Source organism: Meleagris gallopavo, chromosome 6 (genome assembly GCF_000146605.3).
Source record: "Meleagris gallopavo isolate NT-WF06-2002-E0010 breed Aviagen turkey brand Nicholas breeding stock chromosome 6, Turkey_5.1, whole genome shotgun sequence".
In the NCBI taxonomy this organism is placed as follows: Eukaryota; Metazoa; Chordata; class Aves; order Galliformes; family Phasianidae; genus Meleagris; species Meleagris gallopavo.
This window is the reverse complement of record NC_015016.2, coordinates 27,847,319-27,873,713: the sequence shown is the minus strand read 5'-3', so window position 1 is coordinate 27,873,713 and position 26,395 is coordinate 27,847,319. Positions and strand designations below refer to the sequence as shown.

At 34.5% G+C, this 26,395-nt stretch overlaps 1 protein-coding gene across 1 annotated transcript in view; it reads right to left on the bottom strand.

The window, feature by feature from the left end:
• Nucleotides 1–519: 519 nt before the first annotated feature.
• The window catches only part of AHR (aryl hydrocarbon receptor), a 62,140-nt gene continuing 36,264 nt past the window's right edge, over nt 520–26,395 (bottom strand). The window contains exons 3-11 of the mRNA XM_010712743.3: nt 23,781–23,893; nt 20,257–20,346; nt 17,988–18,111; nt 13,753–13,883; nt 12,686–12,888; nt 10,918–11,027; nt 9,928–10,069; nt 7,859–9,125; nt 520–4,126 (exon numbers count right to left, since the gene is read on the bottom strand). Coding sequence (XP_010711045.3) covers nt 3,971–4,126; nt 7,859–9,125; nt 9,928–10,069; nt 10,918–11,027; nt 12,686–12,888; nt 13,753–13,883; nt 17,988–18,111; nt 20,257–20,346; nt 23,781–23,813 — 2,256 coding nt within the window. The 5' untranslated portion in view covers nt 23,814–23,893 and the 3' untranslated portion in view covers nt 520–3,970. The remainder of the gene's footprint in view (nt 4,127–7,858; nt 9,126–9,927; nt 10,070–10,917; nt 11,028–12,685; nt 12,889–13,752; nt 13,884–17,987; nt 18,112–20,256; nt 20,347–23,780; nt 23,894–26,395) is intronic.

Sequence of the window (26,395 nt, the reverse complement as noted above, 5' to 3'; positions counted from 1 at the left end):
ATCTAATAAGCCAGCTGAGAGACCTTCCACAGATGAATAAAATATCAACGAATGAAGTTTGTTAATCTTAGTTTATTTGTGTCAGCAGGAAATGCAGTTCCTCACTAGGAAAAGCATTTCATCTCCATAAGAACTACTTGGGAAAGCCTTTCTCCTACAGAGCCTCGGATAAGGCAATGACTTCCACCAACAAACCACCTCAGCTTATGATGCAGTGAAACGACCATTCTTCATTCATTCTGAACGACTATTGTCTTACATGTTGAATCAGAAATAGAATTCCATAACGAAAAGAAAGTGGCTAAGTACAGAAACTATCTTCCTCATTCAAAGAGAACTGGACAGCGTGGTTTTACATTTCTGGGAACAGGCTGACCACGTGCCCTGAAGATATCTCTTTAACCAATAAAACAGACTATAAAAAGGATGGCTCGTGTGGTTCACATTATTGATTGATTATTCCCAGATGTTACTTAATAGATTTGCAGCCTTGTTAAATAACTTTCCTATTTTAGCTTGTTTTTTTTTTTTTTGTGTTGTGCAAGAAGAGTAAACAAGATGACTTTTGTGCAGAGTTATTCAATAAGAGTGTGTCTTAATACCCTATAAGATAATAGCATATTTGTAGCCACTTAATGTCTTGTCCATTAAGTCAATCAAAATTTTAAGTCTGGTAGCTGCAGAGGAATTACAGTGAAACATCTGTTTTAGAACTGTAATTGATTTTAAAAGATTATCACACAAAGTCAACATACCCTACTTTAAAGACTAATATCAATAATTAGAAATTAAGTGAATTGTTTTCATAACTTAAAAATCAGTACTTACTAAATAAACAATGAACAGGTTACCAACTGAGCTCAAAACAGAAAACGCTTACCTTATTTTTTGCAACATCGATGTAGAGATCTAACCCTGTCAGAACTGCAAATTTACTGTTCACTAAGCAACAAATATAGAAGCCTTTCAACTGCTAATTGTGGCTTACTTTTTACAATGTTTATTAATAAACTCATTTTCATGCAAGTTTAAAAGGAAAATACTAATTCCATGGGCAAATACACACTTGTTCATTACTCTAAATTATGTACATTGTATTTGCAGCTAATATTCAGAAGTGCAAAGTCCACAGTGACATAAATAACAATAGGTTCATAAACTATTAGATGACAGATTTCCAAAAACATTAGTAACTGCATCATAATATATCTTTTCGTATACTGCTGAAATCAAACATTTTGCAGTAAAAGAACATACATTTCTGCTACATTCAAGTGATTATTTTATTACCATATATTATGCCTTACAAACTTTATTGAAGATCAGCAACAGCGCTACAAAACCATACCTTAATGCAAAAGATGTACTGCATGGTATGTGCAGGCATAGCAGATGAAAGATAAGACCTGGAAAGAAAAACGAGCTAGGAAAACTTGTACAAAAATGGATAGTAATACTGTCTAACACTGAGTTATATCTTACTTATAACAGACCTGAAGGACTAAGAGATCCGATTTAGAAACATCTGTGCACTGATAGGTACACTTTGGTGCAGATCAAGAGTGCACTAATGCAGACAATGTTGTACACGTAAGATAATGCACAAAATAAGCTGATATCCATACAAACAACTAATTTGTTTACAGTAAGTAGGGCAGCACAATTGTAGTGCTGCACCCTTGGCACTTAGTGATACGACAACATGTATTTGGTTAAACTAATGTAATAAAGAGGATTTACACTGGCTTGTAAGATGTAAAACATATCCCTTTAAACCTTCTTGTTTTACAGCATTTTCTTCTAATTTTCAAGTTCAAATTAAAACATGATACACTAACTAGATATGGAAGACATTTTAGATATTGGTTTAAAGCAAGATCTTACATAAAAAATGACAGGGTGACCAAGTAATTCAAATGATGTTAATCAAATTTGTTAGCGATATCTTGTGCTGAAAATGAAGTCTGAAACATTGTTGTTCGTTCTTAAAAAGCAATCTTGTATTAGAACTCGCAATCTCTTTATGGTCTTTTTCCTGAATAATAATTTATTTTTAATGTCCCTTTTATATACAGTAACTTCACTTAAAAGAACTGAAGTCAGTCATCTGAGAAGCTGTAACTAAATTAAGTTTGGCCTAGGATATAACATCCCAGAATGAAAGATACACTCTCCCAGAAAGAAAATATGTTTCATCTAAGAAAGCATTCCAATTCAAAGTGATTGTCTTCGTATTAAACAATGTTGACATCCATCTGGAGGGAGCCTATTTACTTTTGCCTCCTTTAAACTGGCTACACTGCCACTTTACATTATATGTAACAAATGTAATAAAGTATTAAGATGGAATGATGTAACGTTTAAAATTAACTGGTTTAAGATATTTTACAAAGACATTTCATTATATATGAACTACACAACACGCAAGACTATGAAATATTTTGAACATATACACATTTCTGTACTTTCATATAGACTATTATTTTCCACCAAACATTGGTGTCTACAATTATAAAAATCCTCTCAGGAAAAAAAAAGAAAACAAAAACTAGAGTGATGCTTTGTTGGTGTGTTTTTGTTTTGTTTTGTTTTGTTGTTGTTGTTATTTTTTTTTAACCTCTTCAAAATCAAACCAATTAAAAGCAGAATTTCTCTAATGACTTTTTGTTTTCTTTCCCATTTTCATATTTTTCACAAAGCTCTTGAAGTGGATCCAACATACATTAAAGGAATAGCCTCTCGGTCCATTGCAGTGCAAGTTGCTAGGAATAAAATTTTAACCCAAACTGACCCCTTCCCCACCATGAACATTGAAACCTGCGGTCAAAGTGTCAATACCACTCGTTATTGAGACTCCTTTCCCCCTTATTTAAAATGCAAATCTTTTCAATATCCATTTTAATGAAAGCATTTGCATAGAGCAGCCTTGCATTATTTCTAAAGAACATTATGAGTGTTTTAACACAAGATAAGGCACATGTTTTTCAACATTAATAATCTAAAAATAATCCTGAGGAACTGCTCTTCCCCCTCAGCAAAATCTGCTTTTTTAACATACCCTGTGTTACCTGAAGAAAGCAGAAAAACAGTACAGAATAAACCAAAACTCATTTGATGAACTAAATTCAGAACACTAATAGCTCCTGATCATAGCGTAACAAATTCATAGATAAAGAATTAAGTCATACTCTAAATAAATTGTCTTTGGGGGGGAGAAAAGGATACAGCCAGTAGCACTGAAGATGTTAGATAAAAGTTCACAGAATATGGATGACATCTATAGTGAGTTTTGCTAAGATAAGCTCCTGTCAGAAACAAGGTAGCTAAACTGTGAGGCACTTAAGGTTGACAATAAAAGGAGGAATGCAAGGGATCTGTTTCATAGAAAACCTGAAGTTGCATATCATATCCTTGTATTAAGCCTTCTATTAAAGTGCTAGAAATGGAGACTTAAAACAAAAGGATTTACATATAAAATAAGTGATTAAAGAGCTTAGTATGCTTAATTAAGTGCTTTTGATTCTCATGAATTCAGAGCTTTTTAATTTTTTAATTTTTTTTTTCATGTAGTCTGGAAATAATCCAAGTGTGAAATTATCTTCCTTGTGCCAATGATGCTATTTGTAAAGTGCCCAATTATTTTTCTAAATAACAAAACCATTTGCCTTATCTTATGTTGTTTAGTATGACATAGTCTTTAGTACATATGTAATCCATATCACAACGACACAGTCAGTCTGATGGAAAACAGCACGTGCATACTTTTAAGTCAAGACTTTTAATTCCACCTGCCATCCTAAAAAGTTAGGGTCTTGGATTACATATCCACCAGTACATAGTGCAATCAACCTCAGTTTTTCAAAATCGAATTTAGCTTTTGAAGTCCAATGTTGAAAGACAGACTCATCAAGCTTTTCCTCAGAGCAGCCTGATACCCAGACAAAATCACAGATGGAGCTCTAGATCTGAATTACATAAATCCACTAGATGCCAAATCTGGGAAGGATCTGGGCTCTGTTGGATGACGAACAGGTTGAAGATGTGTGGCAGTCTGTGAATTACTTATCACATCTAACTGAGAGGGATATGCTTCACTTACATTTCCTCCACTGAAACCATTTTGGAACTGGTGGGAAAAAAAAGAAGATAATATTAATGGTCAGTATGGAAAACTAATGCATTTATCTTCTACAATCTGCCTGAATGAACAGATTGGATAAGCCCATCTTAAAATACAATCAATAGCTTTAAAACTTTGTGTTAAAGGAGGGGCTTAATCACCAGTGAAGCCTACCGTTGCTGAAGTTAGTGAGAGTCTTGCTTCAGATGAAGGAAAGAAACATCATCATTTTCTAAAGCATAATATAGTTTCCATTTGTAGAAAGCGAAGTCTGAGTATTTCTAAATTCCAAATCCAGCTGTTACATTTAAAAGCAACCTATTTACATAGCTTCATGTCTGCAGTGGGATATACATTTACAGCTCTTACAGGAATGCATATTCAGTCCTATTTGTTCCCTGAAATGTACTGCATTCAATCCACAGGCTAAGTTATCATAGGATGGGCTTTCTAACAAATGGTCTTCATATTGACAACACCAAATAATAACAATGAATGGGTTTCATCAGTCTTGACATAATTGTTCATAGGATTATTTTAACCATATGATGTAATGCTTCCTGTCATGCTATGAAAAAATATTTTTTTTCTACAAAATACTCCATTCGGTCATGCAAAGAAATAAACAGAAATATTTTAAACATTTCCATTATCTCTTTGGGAGTAGCTTACATTGGAAGTATTCATTCATTCACTCAAGGTTTGTCCTTAAAACATACGTTATACATTCACTCATTCATTTATCAAAACATGCTGGTTTTGTGGGAACTTCTTTTGTTCCTGCTGGGCAAACATGGAAATTTGATAAAACATGCAGTTGTTCTTCTAAATTCTTAATGACCTGACTACAGCTGTGTGAATTACGCTTTAAATCAAATATGCCACGCTCATAAAGATAGAATAACATAAGCTAGAATAACTTCTGGAAACAGTAGATTACTTCAATGTTAAAATGAGAAGTGCATTTATTAAAATAAAATTTCTAACATAGTTCTCTGCAAAGAATCAAGTAGTCACCATGTTTTCTCTTGTTTAGTAAAGGAACACTGACCTTAAACAAGCCATTAGATTATCCAAGACCTTTCTGCCCACTGAAACATTTTTGGTGATGGAGACTACGCTGGCTATTTTCCTAATGCAAATGCATGAGTTCAAAGAGTTACTGTTGTTACCACAGGTTAATTACAAGTTAGGCAGAAGGTGAAGGCAGATGATCAGACTCTTTTTAATCCCACTGTTTTTTTGCGTAGAAACAAGTGGGAGGCTGAGGAAAGGACAGCAATCTGCACTGGTGGAGCTGAAATCTACCCACTGTCCAGCCTCCAGGTGACATCAGAAGGGCAGACTCAGTCCCCCACTCTGCCCAGCCCTGCTTTTGCTGTGCTGCTGCAGCTCAGGAAGTGACACCTGCTATCCACTTACAGCCTTACTGCAGTTACCAGTAGCCAGTAAATCACCTAATTTACTTATTATCATGTATAGTGATACGTTCTCCCTACTAACAATAAATAAAAGTGCTTTATTTGCAATCATCGCTTTGGTACAGATGATGCTTCACAACACAACTTCAAGTGCAGCAGCTATACTTCTAACTTACTACTTCCTATGAATGTGCTTAAAGTTCTACCATCTCCTCTGATATCTCTGCAATACAAACCTATGTAAATCCTGGGTTGTCTTTTCCTGCACCAAGGACACTTCTAGGTAAAATGAAAGCAAACTTTCTTTGTATTTAAACATTTATCAACAATTTCAGAGTCTTACTTTACACTCAGACAATAAAAATGTTATTTGGCAGATGAGAATAAAGGTCAAAACTAAGTACAGTCTGATACAAAAGGATACAAAAGGTTGTAGGTTTTTATTTTGTTTTTCTTTTGTTGTTTTGGGGGTTTGGATTTTTCTGATCATTTTTCATTTTGGTTTTTTGTTTTGGTTTGGTTTGGTTTTATTTAACCAGTATAAAGCAGTATGGGTTGCAGAAGACCATGCTATTTGTTTTAGGACAGGCAGTTTCTCCACCCATAAGTTAAGTTGTGGACCTACTACGACTTGGAGATAGCTGTCAGCTAGCTACAGCCACTCTTATGGAACAGTGAAAGGGGAATAATTCTTTTTCATCTCATCAAGAAGGGCTTGACTCTTTTAAACTATGTGGACAAACATTCAGCAATTCTCTTCAGAGGTAAACAGGAGCTGACATGCAGAAGGGTAGCATCAATTCTTCATTAGGCATCCGCTTATGCAATGCTATCCAGATCCATAAAGCATGCATATATCATAGCAAAATGAGTGGAAATTGCCTCTGAACACTCTGACTACAGCTAAATTTTCACAAAAGTAGCCTTTGTTCATGTTTTTATGACAACCAAGTTAAAAGCAATGTTATTATGTATTTACTAGAATAGTGTACTGCCAAAGTAGTAGGAACACATTTAATGTATTTACTGTCATAGTCATATTTACTGTCTTAGTCATTAGTCAAACTTGGAATTATTTAGGAACTGGCTCATCAAAACCTCTGAGTTATATCAGCATAGCTTTTAGGAAAAAAAATTTTTAGCCCCGTTACAGGGGTGAACTTGGATGATCCTGGAAATGCTTTGCATCCCTGTTATCAAGCACTATCTTGGATTAATAACACTGGCCACAGCTCTGCACAAAACACTCAAGTGCTGTGGAAGCCTGTGCCTGCAGCTTGTCAAAGCACTCTCATGATATTTCAGTCCTTGGACATTTTCTGAACTGTTTTAGTTAAATTTACGTAATTCAGTAATTAGATTTTTTCCACAAATTAAACATTTTTAAGAACTGTATGTTTTGTAGTCGTATTATGCATACCAAAAACTGAGTATGTTCTACTTGCATTCCTCACCGATGGCTTGCATAGGTTAAATAACAATTAATATTTTAATTTGATAAATGGTTACACACACACAGAAGCATTTACAGGAGGATCACTACCTTACCACATAAACTCACAGGAGTAAGAAAAAAGTTGCCTCTGTATTCAAGCAGTATTAACAGAAATAAAAGTTATAAATGAAAAGACCTCAGCAATGGCGATGCAAAAATCAAGAACTGCCTTAACAACTAGACTTGTTTTCTACTTTTGATTTTAAAATTAATTTTACCCATGAAAAACTACACCTAAAGTTGTATTTTGTGCCAGAGCAAGACTCCTCTTTTCTTCTGCTTTTATTTCCGCTTTCTGTAGAATAATGTAAAAATGCAAAACAAAAGTCAATGTATTTATTTTCCCCCCTTTAGCAGACTTAAACAGTAGCTTGAAGAACAAGCTGGCTTTTCCTTACATGAACACTACAACAATATCTAGATACTTTTTCAGACCCTTACAACATATTTCATGAAGATGAATCTGTCAGACAGTATTGCTGACATCATCCTGTTCCCCTAAAAATGTACACAAATTCCAAGCTTTTGACCAACCTGCTTCTCCTTTGCTCCCTCTGGGAAAATTACTGGTAGGTACAACATACCAACTCACTAGTGCCAAAGAGTGCTACCAGGATGCAGATGAATATATACAAAACCTTGATCAAATGCAACTCAGTTCAGTCTCATGAAAAGAATAAAAGCAAGGACATTCACTCACTGATAATCCACCAGCTCCAAACTCAGTGACTCAATTATGACAAACTGCATCCCAGCAGCCATCCAAAACAACTAAAAATGTGATTCAAAACATAAGCAATGTGACAATACTGTTTACCATACCTTGTTTAACAATGTTTGCTGATTTGCCATCACGGGATCATATTGCATTTGATCCATGCAGTTTGGCTGTGCTTCTTGTGTGCACTGGTACATAGAAACAGCACCTGCATAACATGTTTGGGGCGTTAGCATAACCGACTCAGAGTTTATCCCACAGTCAAGATTTTCAGGGACCTGTTGCAAACAACCAAGAAAATCCTCCAAGTTGGAAGAAGCAGAATAGGCTGATCTGTCAAGTCCTGCTACAGAGAAATCCATTTGGGAAAAGTTAGAAAGCTGTGGCATCATTGTTGTGGGTTGCTTGTAAGGAACAAATTCTTGCCTGCATGCATAGGGTGAACTGTTTACTTCTGATTTGTAAGAAAACTCAGCAGCAGTGGCTTCCATGCCAGGGAACGTGTATTGCTGGGGCTGCTGCTGTGAGCAAAGAGGCATGCTGGTGCCAGGGCTCCAATTTGTGAACATTCCATTGACTTGCATATGTTTCATTTTCTGACAGAGCTGATGCTGTTGCTGTTGCTGCTGCTGCTCCATGAGCTGTTTCTGATGCTGATGAATTTGATGCTGATCTAATTCTTGCTGTACCAAGCAACCAGCATTCTGGACCAGGGGCTGCTGCTGGTTACAGCCCAAATATAAGAAGTCAGACTTATTTAAGGAATCCTGCACATAAGTCAGGATTTCATCAGTTATGTCGATGTCCCCAATATCATCCATACCAGATAATTCGGTTTTAAAAAACTCCTCATCCTGCTGAATACACTTTAGATCTTCAAAGTCAATACCCAGATTTTTCATGATGCTGTACAAATCATTTGTTTTGTTATCTTGAAAGAGCGCTGCACTGTCTTCAGGAAGTGGCACACTGCTGTCCTGGGAACACTCCATTAGTTCCTGCTTGAGAATATTGTGACTTCCAGCAGGTAGGAGACTATCTGTCCAGTCACTGCTAACAACACCACTCAGTTCATCCCTGCTGTCTGCAAAGAAGTTCCGCTCAAAGGAAAGTTTGTGTGATGCTGGAGGACAGAGATACACAGACTCATCTTGCCTTAACATGGCACCTAGAAGGGAATTTGGATCCACAGAATCCCCATGTAATGCAGTTTTGCCTCCTTTTCCTGCGGTGGTTTTACTCCTTGGCTGAGAGGCATCCGATAAGCTGGACATGGGGAAAGTTACCTCATATAACACAGCCTCACCAGTGGCAAACATGAAGGGCAATTTCATGTTACGCTTCCGTAGATGTTCTGCTCCTTCTTCATCTCTGAAAATAAATCATGTATATAGCATAACACTGCAGCACTTAACAGTTATACAGCAATCTTTTTGTCCCTTGGAATTCATTAAAAAAAAAAAAACAAATTACTCTATTGGAAGACATTTTTCAAATTCCTAGCTATTCCAGCTCAACTTGATTCAATGAGCTAAGAGCGAGATTATGAAATAAGGAGCTTATGACTGCTTATGCTACAAATGTATTACATTTGTAATTAAATCTAGATAGCATACACCATTTTCTGTGCATTAATAGCTGAAATGAATGTAAGTGGCCTTTTACCATTTGTTGTGTTTTTCTTGACATAGCAAGTAAATTCCAACAATTAAGCATTAATTTTCATCATTTTACAAATTCCTCTAGAAAAATTATTTTACCTATAATTCTAAATTCTTTATTATATTGAATTCAATTAAGCACTAAAAGACCTTAATATATATTTTTTGCTGTTCCCTCCACATAACCGCTACTGGGATTTTTGATCTTTACTAATGAGAATTCTGAATTAAGTATACCTTAGATGGAATAACTTGGTACTTGTACTACTCTTACTATTTACATTAAATAAAAACGTCAAAGATCTCATACATAAACAAGAACTATGCCATACAAGTACTGAAATACCAAAATCCTTTCCAATGTTTACTAGGAAATAAGGAATTTTTTTTTTTAGAGTTCCAGATTTAAAGGACACTTATTTAAAAGTGAAGAACTACTTTCTGAATGTAAACAAGATCAATGAAAAATGTTCAGTTTCTGGAGAACACTGCTTTATACAATGATGACTCACGTAAGAGGTCTTTGCGTGGCAATGATGTAATCTGGTCTTCCATTTTTATAGACAAGGCGTGCATTTGCCTGTACCCAGGCCCACCGATTTTCTTTGGTTAGAAGCCTGAAGACAGTCATTCCACTCTCACCTGTCTTCATCACTAGAGTTAAAGAGTAAACATACTATTTACTGTCAAGTGAAGTAAAATAGGAAAATCTGGTTTGTCATGAAAGTAATCCCATTCTGCAGAGCAATGTACAATCTCACATCCTCAATCACTCATTTCTCTAAAGCACTAATAATGTATTCCTACTGCAACAGGACAATCAATCACTTTTTAAAGTGTCTATTTTAAATTATCAGTAAAATAAAAGCAATAAAAGCCAAAATTACAAGTAATTGTAAGATATCCACAACATACAGGCAACAACATCCAGAATACAAGGAGACTAAAGAAACAAAACGGCTTTCCAGGAAAAAAAGCAACAAAATCTCACAGAGACATTTTAATACTTTCCAAAGACAAATATATTACAACTAACAACAAAATAAAAAGTCCACCAAATAGTTACTTATCAAACACAGTACTCTTGTCCCATTGTTATCTAAAACAAATAAAGCCACCATACTCAATCACAGAAATTTATAAGACACTAGCATGCTAATTCAGAAATTAATTAATCATAAAAATTTATCAAAAGAAAATACATTATTTCCTAATAAAAAAGCAATGTTTGAAATATTCCCTAAGCCCAAAGGAACTTGCTGAATAGCAGAAAGGAAAAGAGCAAGATGTGACAGAAACTGAAATTTAGAACCAAAAAAGCTCTCGATAGGTATATTAGATATCTATTTTCATTGAGTATAAATTCTTACAAAGAGCAAAAGATCACATAAAATGAATAGTATGTTTTTTGTTAATGATGACAAATTTAAGAGTAATTCAATGTTTTTACTGTGAATACATGATTTGACTTTTCATAGCCTTTCTTGAAGAATGGAGCTTACTTCGGACATGATTTTCAGCACAATAAAGCATATCAGCTGCATGAATGAACTGGTATCCTGTTCCTCTCATACACAGCTCTGCTTCAGTGTATCCCAAGACAATCTTTCCTCTGAAAGGTAAGAGCAAAAGATTGCAACATTGCTGATGAACCATCTCACTGAACAAATGCCAGGCAAGATAATTATGGCTAGAACATTTTAGACATAAATGTTACCTACATTTTGCTGCAATATCAGTTGTATGCAGAAACATGAGTGTTCTAATAAAAAATGCAGTTAACAAATCATAAAACTTTTACCAGTTGGCTTCAGTGACTAGAAACAGGTTTGCAAAATTGTTAGATCATTAAATAAAGATGCATATTACAGTTCAGCTACACTCCTAAATTCCAAACTTTTGAACAAATGACTACACCACTCTCCATACACTTTCACAACAGCCAGCTCCCATTTGTTTCAATGAAATACACTTTTTACTAGGCCTCATCTCACTGCATTTACCTATTTTTACTTCTTGCATGTAGTATTAAGTAGGGGCCTAACTTTAGTTATGCAAAACTGTAGAGTTTATTATTTGCAATTTTGCAAAATTATTAAAAAATGAAATGCATCTTTGAACTACACCCTTTTGTTACTGAATGATTCAGGGCCTTGGGCTTGTATTTAAGCTTTCCAAGAGATACATCGCAGAAGTACAGGCAATAGCTGTCACGATTGACCATGAATAAAATGCAATACTTTAAAGCACATCAAGGAAATGGAGAACTTTAAAGAAGTTGTAAGAGTGCAATGAGATGCATAGAAAGATATAGAAAAAATGAAGTAATAAAGAGTAGGAAATAGGATGTGTGGTGATCCAAAAGTACAAAAGAATGGAAAAAAATAGGAAATAGGAACAATAACTGAACTGTAAAACATGACAAAAATTGAAAGCTTCCAGCAATGTACAGTGAAAATAAAAAGAGAAAATTAAAAGCTTGAGTTAACAACTCTCATTTGTAGCACCTCAGAGAACTCAAGAAAAATATTTTGGTTTATCAGTACAAATAATATTGAATAATTCAACTCAAAGTTATTCCCTAAGTATGAATATAGGAAATATCCCACCAGAAATGAATCTGAAAACTCAGCATTATCAATCAAAAATAGGAGGAAGGGAAGAAGGAAACATCTATCTTTCACATAAGGAATCACCTTAGTGAGCTTTGTGCTATGCTGATACATAGTTACCTTGTGTTGATCTAGCAATGCAAAAGCTTTTCCAGTTTTCAGAAACGAAAAAAAGAAGTGTTTGGAACCAAGTTAAAGTCATAGTACAAAAAATTGACTTAATTTGTAGTGAATAACATTTCAACTGCATTTCACATCTATCTGAACTGAACAACATACACAGAGCCAAAAAGAAACACCTATTCTATCATTTCTAAAACCAGGCTTCAACCAGATGAAACAAAATTTTTCTTCTTCTCCAATTTATTAATATATTATATGTTATTGCAGATTAAATGAGACTGGTGGGTTTTTTTGTTTGTTTTGTTTTTGTTTTTTGTTTTACTTTTTAAAAGTATTGAGAGTAAGAAACCAACGCATGTTTCCAGAAAGCACACCAAATAAACTTTACTTCTCTATGCATTATCAGGTCTGAAAAGAAAAACCATAACAAATTCTAACTCAGTATTGACTGAAATACTAACTAGCGTTATATTTTAAAGCCATACTTGAAACTCATCACCAAATGGGAGAACGCTATGCAGAATAATTTACTTACTTTGCATCACAGCCAATAGGTGTGAAATCCAGTTTGTGTTTTGTTCTGAAGATGAAGTTTTTGGTTCGTATCTCAAGGATGGAAGGTGGTTGCAGGGGAGTAGCTACTGCAAATAGAGCCAGCTGAGGAGACAATGCAGCACCATCCTTCCCTTTCTTGTTTTGTCCGTGGAGAAACTTTAATCGTCCTTGAAAATTCATAGCCTTAGGATTATGAAAAAGTAATTGTTACAGGTTGGAGATATTTAAGATGCAGATATTTCTGTTACTAAGTAAAATATATAGTTGTTGTTTTTTTTTTTTTAGATCCATCAGATTCAAGATTTATAGCAAGACATACCCAAAAGTTAGATAGCAAGTACTGAATACTATTGTTATTCCTCTTAACATACAACTTAAAGATATATGAATTAATATACTTACTAAAAAAAAAGAATTAGTGGGAAGGATGTTTTGTGAAATAAATACATAGAAAAACAAATGTCCTTTGAGATTTTAAAATTTCTAATGAACACGGTATTATACATATTTGCAATTAATATAACTTTTCATTTATTTCAGTCACTAGCACGTCATATGTAATTATGTACAACTGGAAAAATCTTATATAAGCAATTCTATTTGTACAAAGTCACTTAGATCATAAATTCTTATTTCTTTTAAAATCCACGGTATTGAAAACAAAGCATATACAGAAAAAAGAGCAAGTGCAGTAAAGGAAAACCACAGTTCTGTTGTTTACTGTAACTCTGTAATTTCTTTCATTTCAAGATACTCAACTAAAATAATCTTTAAAATATTCTTACATGTTTGCAGTGCTCCACAAAAAATTATTCATACATTACATAGAAAACTAAGCCATGAGAAATGAGAGAATTTGCCCCTAGTTGCAACATGTTATACGGGAACCTAGAAATAAAGACTTTGTCATTTAGTGTCACTATCTGAAATATACTGGGCCAAACCCTCACATATCAACAGTAACTGTAATAGTACTGCAGTACGTATTGTAGGCACAGTGTAGATTCAAGGCACAGTGTGGAAGTTTTTACATAACTCCAAACTCACCAGAAACCCAGATGAGTTATCCAGAAGACAACGTAATCTGCAGATGAAATTCCTTTCCATAAAGGAAGAATTCTCTGGAGGAAGTTGGTCTGGGCTATAATAGTTTGCTGGCTGTGAAAAGCCATTATCTCCTACAGGAAAGGATTATTTATAATGATTATTTTTAGAAGAACACCTAGTGAAGGCTATCTATAACAAATCATCTTCCGCCTCATAAACAAAGCCTTAGGTCATGACCTGAGCAAGAACAATGTAAACTGGAAACGTCCTCAGAATTTATATGAATTATAGCACTAGGTTAAGTATCACTTCTTCTAACTGGATTACAATTTAAAGGCTACAGTATTTTAAAACTGCAAACAATTTTAAATTGAAAACAACCAAAAAAACCCAGCAAACAAACAAAAACCCACATTATTTTAATTGGTAATCTAGATTCTGAATCAGTTGCAGAGAGCACATCTGCTAGAGAAGATAGACCCATTGCTATAATGACAGATCTTCCACAGTGAAGTAGACATTCAGTAACAGTAACTCTTAAGAACTGATTATTCAAATGCTCAGTAAATGGTATCAAGCTGTGAAATCATTGCTCTCCAGACACTCAGCTGAAATCAATAAATGAAGAGGCAACTTTAGAGGATCACTACAATAAATCAATCTGAGCACCTTTTGTATTAGATGCCAAAAATTAAATTAAAATAAAATAAATATTAGTAGTATTTCATGACTAAACAGTGAAAATATTTCTTCAGGACAATGCTGATCAACAAAATGTCATAGTTACTGCTCCAAAGCTCCAGAATCTGGAATTCTTCTGCTTAAAAATAATAATAAAAAAAATAAAACAAATGACAATCACATGACTAACCAGTAGGATTAATAACCTGATTAGTCTTCTGCCACTTCAGGATAAGCATGTGCTGCCAAGTGGCATTTAGGAAACAGACTTAAACATTTGGAATATAAAGTAAAAACAGAAGGTAGATCAATAAACTGCTGATAGAATACATATGTTCTGTATGAGGCCACATAGAGACATCAGAGCAAGTCTACTCAAAGCAAATTTAGCAAAGCAATCTTGTTTACAGTACATATTAAAATTAAAAAAGCTTAAAAAAAGCTCATTCCTGAGTAATTCATAAACATACACAAATTAAGAAAAAAAACAGCGTAAAGCATTGCTTTAAGAGTGCTGTATCTCCGTCATTTTAAAATTAGTTCATATACACTGAGAGAACTGTTTACCATGCATGTACAAATACCGCTACCACAGAAAGGTCCTGAATTGACCTTCTACACTTTGAGATAGATTCAGAGATTGTATGCCACTTGCTCACCCACCACACTATGTTTTCTGAAACACAATTCCGTCTTTTGGACAGCTGGAAAAACTTACAGACAGGCTACATGTTTGGTACAATGACAGATCCATCACGACTAACTGCCCGTTCAGTTTAATCTCTTGTTAACTCAAGGGACTGAATTGGAGACATACGACATCGTTGATGTGCTCAAGCAAGAGGCCTTGCAAACTAAAGGCTGTATAACTAACAGGAACGCTGAGTCACCCAGCTCTCCAGACTGCAGCATTAGGAGACTCCATTTTTTTCTTAAAAGAACAACTGTGCAAGCTCAATTTTTGATGAACAGACCTCAAGTCATGGAGGAAAAAAAGAGTCGTAGTTGGTAAAGCATATGCGAGGGGACACCGTCGAATTACAGCCATCAGCAGAACTGTATGTTAGCCAAGGCCATTATTATGAGCTGAGTTGATCCTATAGACAAGGACATTCAGATTCAACTTTGATACTAGAAAAAACCAAATTCCTCTGTCACATGGACAGCTCTCAGCAGGTAAAAGCAAACTTACTTCCTTACATTCTACTGCTGCAGATCTTTTTATGTTTCATTTTTTCTTTTTGAATTGCTTAATTGCAGGTGAGAATTTTCAACACTTCTGTATCTGAGGCATTGTTTCTCCAAGATGTGCTGAAACGAGTCAGATGCTCTCCAAAGAAGCAAGCAAGGATAGTGAAGAAAGGGGCAAGAAACAGTCTGTAAATTTTAGCTCATTTTTCAAGGATACCAACTCTGACATCCCTGAAAATCTCTGCAAACACATTAGTTAAGGTTTTCTCTAAATAGTTAATGCACTGCATTTATCAGCACTGATATTTCATAAGTATCAGCATGAAGTAAGCCCTTAAAACATATTTTCTTCCAAGTATTCCTAGTATTTGTGTCCCTTTGCTATTGCCAGAATCTTACTCCTACAAGACCAGCTACAACTGAGAAGGTGTCAGCTAGTGAGGCAGAAAGACTATAGTCCATTTGAGAAAGTTGATGCCCTGAAGCAGATATTTGGGACTAAAAAAATCAGAATCTTGCAAACTTCTCTGAACCAGGTTGGGAAACATGTCTAGGAGGTCCAGGAACAGCTGAGGAAACCCGTGGTCTAGCAGCATACCAGAGCACTGAGAAGCAACCACGCTAAGCTAACTGGAGCATAATTAGTTCCCAGACTGAGGCTGGAATTTGTGATTAAGCCTGAGCCCAATTAAAAACATATCTATAAATATCTACATAATGTTTGCTGGATGCATTTAAAAGGAAGCAGATCAAAATTAACAAAAATGGGTGGATCCTTATGATCATAGTATTTATCCTTTGTTATGAATATAAATTCAGTTTAAAAATCCTCAACATCAAAACACTTTACACTATTTGAGGCATGAAAATAATTCAGCAGATTTTAGTAAGCTAGTAACACAAGGTACAAAACATACTATTGTTTGTAATCCTTCTCAGCTTTTGCAATACTTCCATTGCTCAGTAAAATCTGATGCTAAGTTAGGCTGGTATCACAGTATTCAAACACCACCTTTTCACACTGAGGTAAATAGAAATCCACCACATAAAAACATAACTTCTGAGTGGCAGCAGCTGTTTCCTACACTAAATTACAATATTAATTAATTGCATGGAATTTTTTCCATTGGATTTTGTGTAGATTGATCCACTGATAATGCAAGTGTTGTCCACTAAATGAGAAACTGAAATATGCTTAGCTGTGTGCCAAACAAATAACATCAGCTGTTTTTTCTTTTTTTTTTTTTTTGTTTTGAGATTTCTCTGTCAAATCAAGGCATTTCTCAACTATAAAGCAGTAAATGGGTGATTGTTAAGGCTTTCAAATTGCTTTAAGAATGGTTAATTTATTAAAACATCAACTTTTTTTCTGGATTAAAAAAACCTATAATCAAATAGTAACATATATATTTAAACAACTGTTGTGCAAAATGAAGTATTACAATTGTCTCAACAGTTTTGTCATCACTCTCAGGAAGACTAACTTGTCACGTGACATGTAGATACCTGTAAAAACATCTCTGTTTTGATCTGCATGCAACATATTTTTCCTCAATGGTTTCCCAATATTGCAGGTCACATAAGGATCAGTCATGATAACATACGGCAATCTAAAACTAGTATGCATAATTCTTGGTTGTAAAGGATCATTTATATCATCTTTCTTTCCCAAGAGAAGCAGTGATTTACATGGTAGCACATGTATAATAGTAACAGACGTGGATGAGCAAATCGTTTCCACAACCAGGAAAGCACTACTCCATAACACCATAACACTTTAACTAGTATTAGTCATGGAATATATCTACCAGCCTGAAGTGCTTTAAGAAGCTGTCATACCCTATTGTCTGCCGGTCGTCTTAAGCTAATAAATTTGGTGTCACAATCTGTTATCAGGAATAGCAGATGTGAAAGGGAGAATATACTGCAGAGAAATCACGTTGCCATTCATACAGTGATTAAGTATGAGGTATAACTGAGCATGAACAAAGAAGGAAAAAACCCACAACTTTCTGCATTTATTATACCACCAAAAGAAATTGCCCTATTCTCGCTGTTTGCAACACAAACTTGTACGATTAGCTGCTTTGCTATTTTCCACAGTAAGTAAATCAAATGAGACATTCAGTCATTCTTGCTCCAAATTAAAGTATATCACTGCAAAGCAAAATTAGTACACTTGTGATGCCGTGCTATAAATAGCAGTGCTTATTTAAAATGCAAAAAGAGAGCTTTTATACTGGCTGAAATATCCATAAAATTCAAGTAAATTTAAAAATCACTATTCCTTCCTTTACTCATACAAAAGGATCTTTTAGAAAATTAATCTGATAAGCAAACATGAAAGTTAGCTGTGTTCTCACCTTGCACACTTGGTCCGGAATCTGCAGACTGGGCAGGATTTAGTGCCCAGTGTAGCTGGCGCTGAAACTCAGGTCTGTCTTCAGTGTGAATCAATTCAAATACACTCTGGTGTATAATATCAGACTACATACAAAAAAGAAGGGAGGAAATAAAGAATATAAGACTTTGCTGACAATATGATGGAAATTGTGTGTTGTCAACATTGCTACTGGCACAATGCAATAATCTTTGCTCAGGAATAAAAACATACATTTGCATGCAAATAGGAAAACTTCATGAAACTTTTGAGCAGCACAGAGAAATAATCAGTCATGCCCATGACTGCAAATATGTAAAATAATAATATTACCTTACAACAACAACAAAAAAAACACCAACAGTTTCAATTTATTTTTTTTAAACCTGTTTTTATCTAAGAAGCCTAGAACTGTTACGCTTACGTTTTGTTTAAATCATTTCCTCCAACATACCGGTAAATAAAATACTTGCCAGATGGTTCTTTGACCTGGCCCATTCTAGGTGCTCCAGGAATACAAAAGTCACTGAAGACCATAGAACTCTCAGAACTAAGCCAAGCAGATTTTGAACACTAGTTCAAAGTCTTATCAGTCCTTAAGAATGCATTAAAATCTGTAATTGTTAAGCTCCTGTATCACCACCACCATTTGTGTGGATAGGAGTATGATCTAAATTACGAAGTAACAACATCCAGGATCAATTGTCGAAAGCAATTAAAGGAGAAAAAGACAACCATAATGGGAAAAATTCCACCTACAGTATTCAATAGAAATATAAGTCAACTGAGAGGAATTAAATTGCTTGTTTTCTACATAAATCAAAAATCCAGCCACTATACAAACACAAAATATTTGAAAATAAAACACAGATCTAAGGAAATTAAGATGAGTTGGCAAAAGTAGAACTCAAATTTTGCCCTGATAAATTCCAAAGAAGAATCAATATTTTCCAGAAAAGATTCCCAGAAATGCAAATTTTTAAACCTTCAATACTCCTAATCATGTATATGACTTACTGGCATTACTATACAAACTTTACACACAATCTTTTTTTCCAAGCATTTTTCTTCATTTTCCAACGCTCAAACGAACTGTAACTTAAGTAATAATAATGTTTTGCTTGGAATGTTTTCTCTTACACAAACATTCCACTAATCCTTATCATTAGCTAAACTTGTAGACCAAGTAGAGTGTTTCCCTATTTTTAGGCATCAATTGAATTTATCATTGTCCAGTACTCAACAGATGTGAAAATACATATAAACTGATAACTATGTGGAAATATTTCACCACAGAAGCGCAGCAAACACAAATGTGCTTTACAGAGATGTAGCTCGTGGTTGAACGAGAAGGTCATTTGTAATTCAGCACATTTTTTAAAAAATCTGATGTCACAGCAGAAAATTATTCAATTTATGTACCAGTGTATTTATTATTAAGCTAGATTTAATTGTTGTCATCTATGCAATACTCAGTAATGCAAGTACAGTCTCCAATATCATCCAGAAAAGGGCTACTGGCTAACAGGAATTCAGTACGCAGGAAGAAGAAAGGGGCAGGGATTGCCAAAGCCAGCATCACTGGACCATCTTTGGATCAATCTGTTCATTGATCTACCTAACTCCCACGCGGAGATAAGAACCAGCAACCAGCACAGCTTAACATAAACTAATCCCAGGAGGTGCATTACGTACAGAACTTGCGATCTCTGGATCTTGACCTTTACTATTTTGGTACATGTTTTGCAAGGCCATACATGATCTTCATGATAAATTATAATTAACAAATGCTTATTCTAAATTAATGAGTGGGAAGGAATGGAGAGAAACAGTGAACTAAAAAAAAACAAAAATTACTAAAATCGTTGAATAGATACTTAAGAAAGCCTCAGAGCATATGGACCTAATTTTTATATGAAAGGTTCCCATTAAAATAATTACCTTCCCACTGAATTATGTCTCATTCAGCATCATAAACTGGGTAACACCACAGTATAAATTTCAAACAGTTGTTCCAGTAAAGACTAATTAAGTGTGAAAATTTCCTATCTTGCCTAACTCAGCTTTGGAAATGGTATTCCTGTTGTGCTTGGCTTGAGATTCCATTTTGGTTACACGAGCTGATAGAAAAGTAACACAACTCAGAATATCTGACTGTGAATTTTATCACACAATCAGACCCTAAACACTGGTGCACTCAGAAACTAACAAAAATTTCTGAAACAAAAAAAAAGAAAAAAACAAAATCTTACTTGTTGGAAACCCAGGTAGTCTTGGATAGTAGATGAGACGTAAAAAACCAGAGCGTCTGCCGTCACAACTAATACGAAGCCATTTAATGCCTGAGAAAGAAATACATCAATGTCATCTTCAGAGACAACTTTCCAGATAATAATTGTGGCTTTAATTTTACCTATACCCTAGTGTCACAATAAATTGTGAAGAATGCAAGAACATACCATTACCTTACAGCATAAACAGAAGGATTCGTCATCACCTCTCTCTAAAGTACACATGACGCAATAAAGAAAACCGCATCTAAGAAAGAAAAATGTTCTGGAAAATTCCAGGAAATGAGTCAGGGGAGAAGCAAAAACTTGTCAATGACTTGTTTACTCCTAATTGTTGGAGCTGAGGGGCAGCAGCACGAAGAGCTATAAGCTTATCTAGTAACAACCCCAGTTCACAATGCTTGCACAGTTCAAGCCTTCAGGACATTCAAAAGCCTGCAGTGCAAAAGGGAGAAACATCACAAACTGATTCCCAAAATCTCTTCTATTCATAGCACAGACAGGCCTAAGTGGACAGGAAATCAAGTGATCAAGAGTCCCTGTATAGCCCAACAAACATTTTATAGCTTACTTAAAATAGAAGACCTCTGCACAAGCTGACTGTTGCAAGCAAACAATGTTTTCGAAGAGATTTCCCCCTCCATGTAGAAGCAGACTGAGTGGCTCCTTGTTCAAAGTCACGCAAAGGACATTTATCTGAACTCCAAATCAATATGGTTCATGGCAATTGTTGTGATAGCAAACAGAACATTTGTGACTTGGCAGCTCATCTGAAAGGTGCTGATTTACTTCTATGGATTTCAGTCAAGATTTAACAAAAGGCCATCTCGAGAGACTGAATTAAGTATGTTGTGCCACTTAATTTCCTCAGCTGTATTCAAAGTTGAATTTGGCCAGCATACCAAAAAAATATTTTAAAAACTCTTCATTATGCAAAATTATCGTAACTATTAGAAAATGTAAAGTAAGTGAAAGTTATTCTATTTGTTACTGTAACAACATAGTAGTATATTTTTCTAATGAAACAGCGTTATTTATTCACGATCATTAACCCCTGTGGCACCGTGCTATGGTAACCACCACAGCTGCTTTTGTGTATTGTGCAGGGATATGGTTTTACTATTTCTTGTTCTTTTACTCATCTAATTAAGACAAGTTAACTATCTGATTAAATGACTGGTGACTTCTGTGTAAAGTACACATGATGTAACGAATAAAATTTCTGAGAAGTGCTCCAATTTAGTATGTAGACACTTCTTATCCTCACTCATCATCACAAGCTTTTTTAAACCTTCTTGTTTCAGTTTAGTGAATTCTATCTCAAAACAGTATTAACTTATAAAAAAAGTCCGAAACAGTGAAGCCAATCCAAGACATCTTGAGGTTCAAAGTGTCTCAGAACAGTTACATAAAATCCTTGAGTTCGATAAAGTTCATACCAATCCCAAAGGAGTAGGAAAACTGCAATGGCAGGTGCTTGTGCCCTCCACTGACCTACTTTGCAGTGGATTTCACCTCAAGTGGTTGTTATAAAACTTCTGTGAACTGTAAAGTGTCTAACCCTGTACCACATTAAAATTACTTATTCTGCTCTGTTTCATTCAAAGCCAAAAAAAGATTCTTCTTCATCCAATCAGTGAAAAATGGTTCCTTTACCTGGAATTCAATCACATTTTATAGTGGACTATGCAGCTAAATTAACACTTTGAAATAATTTAAAGTAATTTTAAGGGATATATGGCTTAATTTTAAGGAGGGAACACTGATGTATTTGATCTCTACTTCTACCATATGTTGAATTGGTAAGAAAATGAGTTTTATATTGGAAAGTAAAGATACATCAATTTTCTGATTGTTATGAATGAGATAAAAAGGCAATGAGCAATGAACAACATAGTATATATTCATACCACCTATGCAAAGAATAGAGAATAAAAAGGAAACATTCATCAGCAGCAGTATATGGAAATAAAAGTGATGAAAAAGTTCATGAGCTTAGGCAGAAGACAAGACGGTTACTACTATTTACATCTTACGGATATTCCATATCTTCTAGTTAATTCCCATCTTCATCACTTAGCTTCTTACATTCGCTAAGAAAAGTCTACCTGCTTCTTCATTCTCATGAATGACTTTTTGAAGTGTAAAATATTTAACAAATCAAGAAATTCAGTTAAGAAGTTCAGTTAATTTTTTCACTCTCCAAGGGGTTAGAATTTATAATAATAAATATCTATTTTGTTTAAACATTGGAAAGCCTTTTTTTTTTTTAACAGCACTTGCATCACATAATATCTTAGCAGTCATAAAAAGTAACAACACTTAACCTTGAACAATAAGATGACTCCAATGTAACTGTATCTTTTTAGATAATTTACATAACTAGATGCTTACCTTTAACACCCCCTTATTCATGCTTTATTAAAGTTAGGAAAATACACTCATGTCCTAGCTTCTTCAGTTTGTTGGGAAACCATTTTCCATTAGTGTTAAATTTACAGTAAATGTTTTGCGAGATTCTTGGGAGCTGTTTTTATTCCACCTTCTGAACAGTCATATTTATTTTTTTCTAAGCAAATCACTGCTTCTGATCAACCAAATAATTTGATAATTCTGATATGTCAGTGGGGAAGATGCTCATACAAGATAAATTAGGAACACGTTTCAGATGGAGTTGAAGGTCACAGTAAAATATATTTTGTGAAACTAGAACACTGGAATGCTTATCTTAGGCATTTCCTGAGTTTCATTTGGGCCTAGTATTTTATCATTGTATTTCATAGACTTTGTCATGCTAGGATATTAAAATAAACTAAATAATTACAAAAAGACACACATCAGTTTTCATTAATGCTTTCCAGTTGTTCGTATGGCTAAAAGTTAGGGTGTATTTTAAAATACTTCCATTTTAAACTTACACTATGAACTCTAGGTTCTCTCAAACCAGAAACCACTGAGAAATCAAGATACTTCCGCAAATCTAAGTTCTTTTACAGAGAACATTTTTTTTTCAAGATAGTGATCAAATTTGCAGTAAATAATTGGCGTGTCTAATAATATTCATTAAGGTCAATAGAGATATTGAGATTAAAAAAAATAGGTACAAAGAATGGAAAAATACAATGCTAAGAATTGACATATTCCAAGAGCTAAGAGATCCCTGCAGACTAAAATCTGCTCTTCGGATTTACTAGTACCTTCAGATAGAAGTGCAAGAGTGGCTTAGAATCATTGAGTTTCTCAAGTTGGAAAAGATCGTCAAGATCATGAAGTCCAACTGCAACCTAACCACACTACTCTAACAACCCGAGAACCATAATATTAGACTAAAGAAAATGAGGCAATAATCTGATAACAGGAAAACATCCTTTTTCTATTTCACTAGTGAATAAGTAGTATGATAGTCTAATGTTATTATTTTAATTTAAATGGATGCATAACAGATCCTGTCAACAGTCTACAGGCAGATCCACTCCAAAACATACCTGCAGTAAAAGCTCTCCTTCCAGGATCTGCATTCCCTCTCCAAGTTTTGCTGTTCTGTTTTCCTGAATGCCATTTCTTTCTAGTCTTGTGGAGTTTGAAGATCTTAATGCAACTATAAAAAAAAAAAAGAAAAGAAAAAAAAGTCTGAGTGATCTTTGGAAGGCTCACCAGAAATTCATGCAACTTTGTGTAAGAAGAAAATATATTTTAAAAATGATTATGAAGTCAATCTAATAGAAGACCTCTATTTTAATGTCAAGATTTTTCATTACTTTTAAAGATAGCCCACCTAGATTCCACGACAATTTCACAAGAGAATAAGCATTAGGGAACTCAATCAAAATCTATTTTTTTTCACCCCCTTTCTCTTCCACACTACAAGGTATACTCGCAGTTTGTCACTCTTCTTTATATAGGACATTTTTGTTTCCATACAACCACCTCAAACAGCATAACAATCCTGCTTTAAAATTAGATTACAAATAATTTCACTAATCTGATTTCAGAAATCTAACTATAGCACCTCACATAACAGCCTGCTCTAAATCTGAAGCTGCATTCAGAGAGAGGAAGGAGACACACAGGAACCCTACATGCATATTACACGTTAAAGAAAACATTAAGTAAAGCCGCCATCATGCTTTACCATTACAAAGCCAAAAATAAAAGCTTTTTCCCTTCTTTCCTATCAGATTTAAGTTTAAATAAGTAAGCAAACTTTCCAATTTCATCTAAACTACTTCAACCACGAATAACTGTAATTCACATAACAAAAAAAAAAAACAACTTAATGGGTAAAGGATGAACAATCAGTCCAAACAGCAACAAAGGAGAACTAGATAGTCAAAGCTTGTCCATAATTCAGAAGTTATGTACTTACATAGTTCTAAAAAGAAAAAAATACAACAAAACAAAACACACAAAAAAAAACAATAATCACTATCAAATTAAAAAAAAACAAAAAAAACACCACCACAAGTTCCCAAAATTGAAATTATTCTGATTGGATTTGTAATGAGCAGATAGCTTAACATTATGAGTAATTACACCTTAAGCCCTTACTTTAAAGCTAAAGAAAAAAAAGCATAAAAATCTGTAAACTGCAAAACATGGACAATTAATAAAAGCAACTGTACTGTTGTCTTTACCTCAAAGTTGAAGTAGTCACTCTAAATTCCAAATGATTTTTCAATCTGTTTAAAGAAAGTCTTCAATTTTGACTTCTCAGAATGTTAATGAAGAAACTTGCAGAACTCCTAATCACTTTTCAAATATGTTAAATGATATTTTACACTGAGCATGTTAGCTGAAAGATAAATTATGCCTTTCAGGTTTGTTTTCTTTAAGCTATCACTATAACTCACAACATTCAAGGCAGACAGTTTTCATTAAAGTATCCCTCAAAGGCACCGCAGAAGAAAAATATGTTCTAAAAATAAAACAAAACAAACAAACAAAAAAACTGATTAATGAGCCAGGAATTTATGTCTGAAATTAAATCCTTAATGTTCTTCTTCCGACTAGATAGACAAAAAGTCCTATAAAAGGCTACACAGAGTTGAAATTGCAAATTAATTTTTCACACAAGTAGCTCAAAGATTGTGTAATATTTTTTCCTCTGCTTTATTTTAAAAATACACACAGAACATTTACTAAAACCCTCTGAAGTCCTCTGGCAGAAGAAAATCTATTATATTATTAATTTATATTATACGCTTATTGAGAAGCTTTGGAAGTTCCATGCAGAGATGCATAACCAACCTGCCATTCTGAAAAACACTACACACAGTTGCACCAACTTTAAAAAGTGACAATAACAAATGAGGGAGACGAATTACAGAAGGTTATCAACCAAACGATGTTCTGCTCTGAATCAGAATCAATTCACAGAGCCATAGGGCCTATATACAGTATAGTCTATACACTGTTGTGGCTAGATTCATCACTGTTGGCAGGGTATGCACACAGTTACATGTCAACTTCACACGCTTTGATGAACTGGACCTTTTGCAGAAATCAGAACATGGATAAAAAGCTGCACACAATACGAGACTTAAAAAAAAAAACAGGATGGAAAGCACAGCTACACAGATCATTAGAAGAGTACATCTTGATAAACATACTCCATTACATTTCTCTGACAGAGAAATCACAGGCAAACCTGTGGCTGCTAAAAGTCACCCTCTCACAGCATGGGCTCCCTGAACACCCACAGATAGGGTGAAGAAATTGCATCACAGGGAACTTCACAGTTTGAGACTTTGAAGATGCATCACTAAGTGATGCTCTAAAACACCCACACTTTCAAAGACTTCATGAGGAAAGAATATGTCATTTATGGGAAGTTTTTAATCATCCTGGTCAAAATCAATAAAGAGTTATCAAATTGAAGTGCATATGTCATAGATGTTCTTCCCTAGTTTTTACAGATTTGATTCCCATACTCTAAAAGCTAAATGCCATTTACTGGGGAGAAAAAAAAAAAAATAAAAATTAAGAGCTTAGCAGGTATGAGAAAAAGCCAGTTTCACGTAGCAAAAAAACGAAGTTAGCTACATGAAATAAAAATCAGAATTACAGGTAGGATTTACAATTCATTTTCACTATTTCTCAA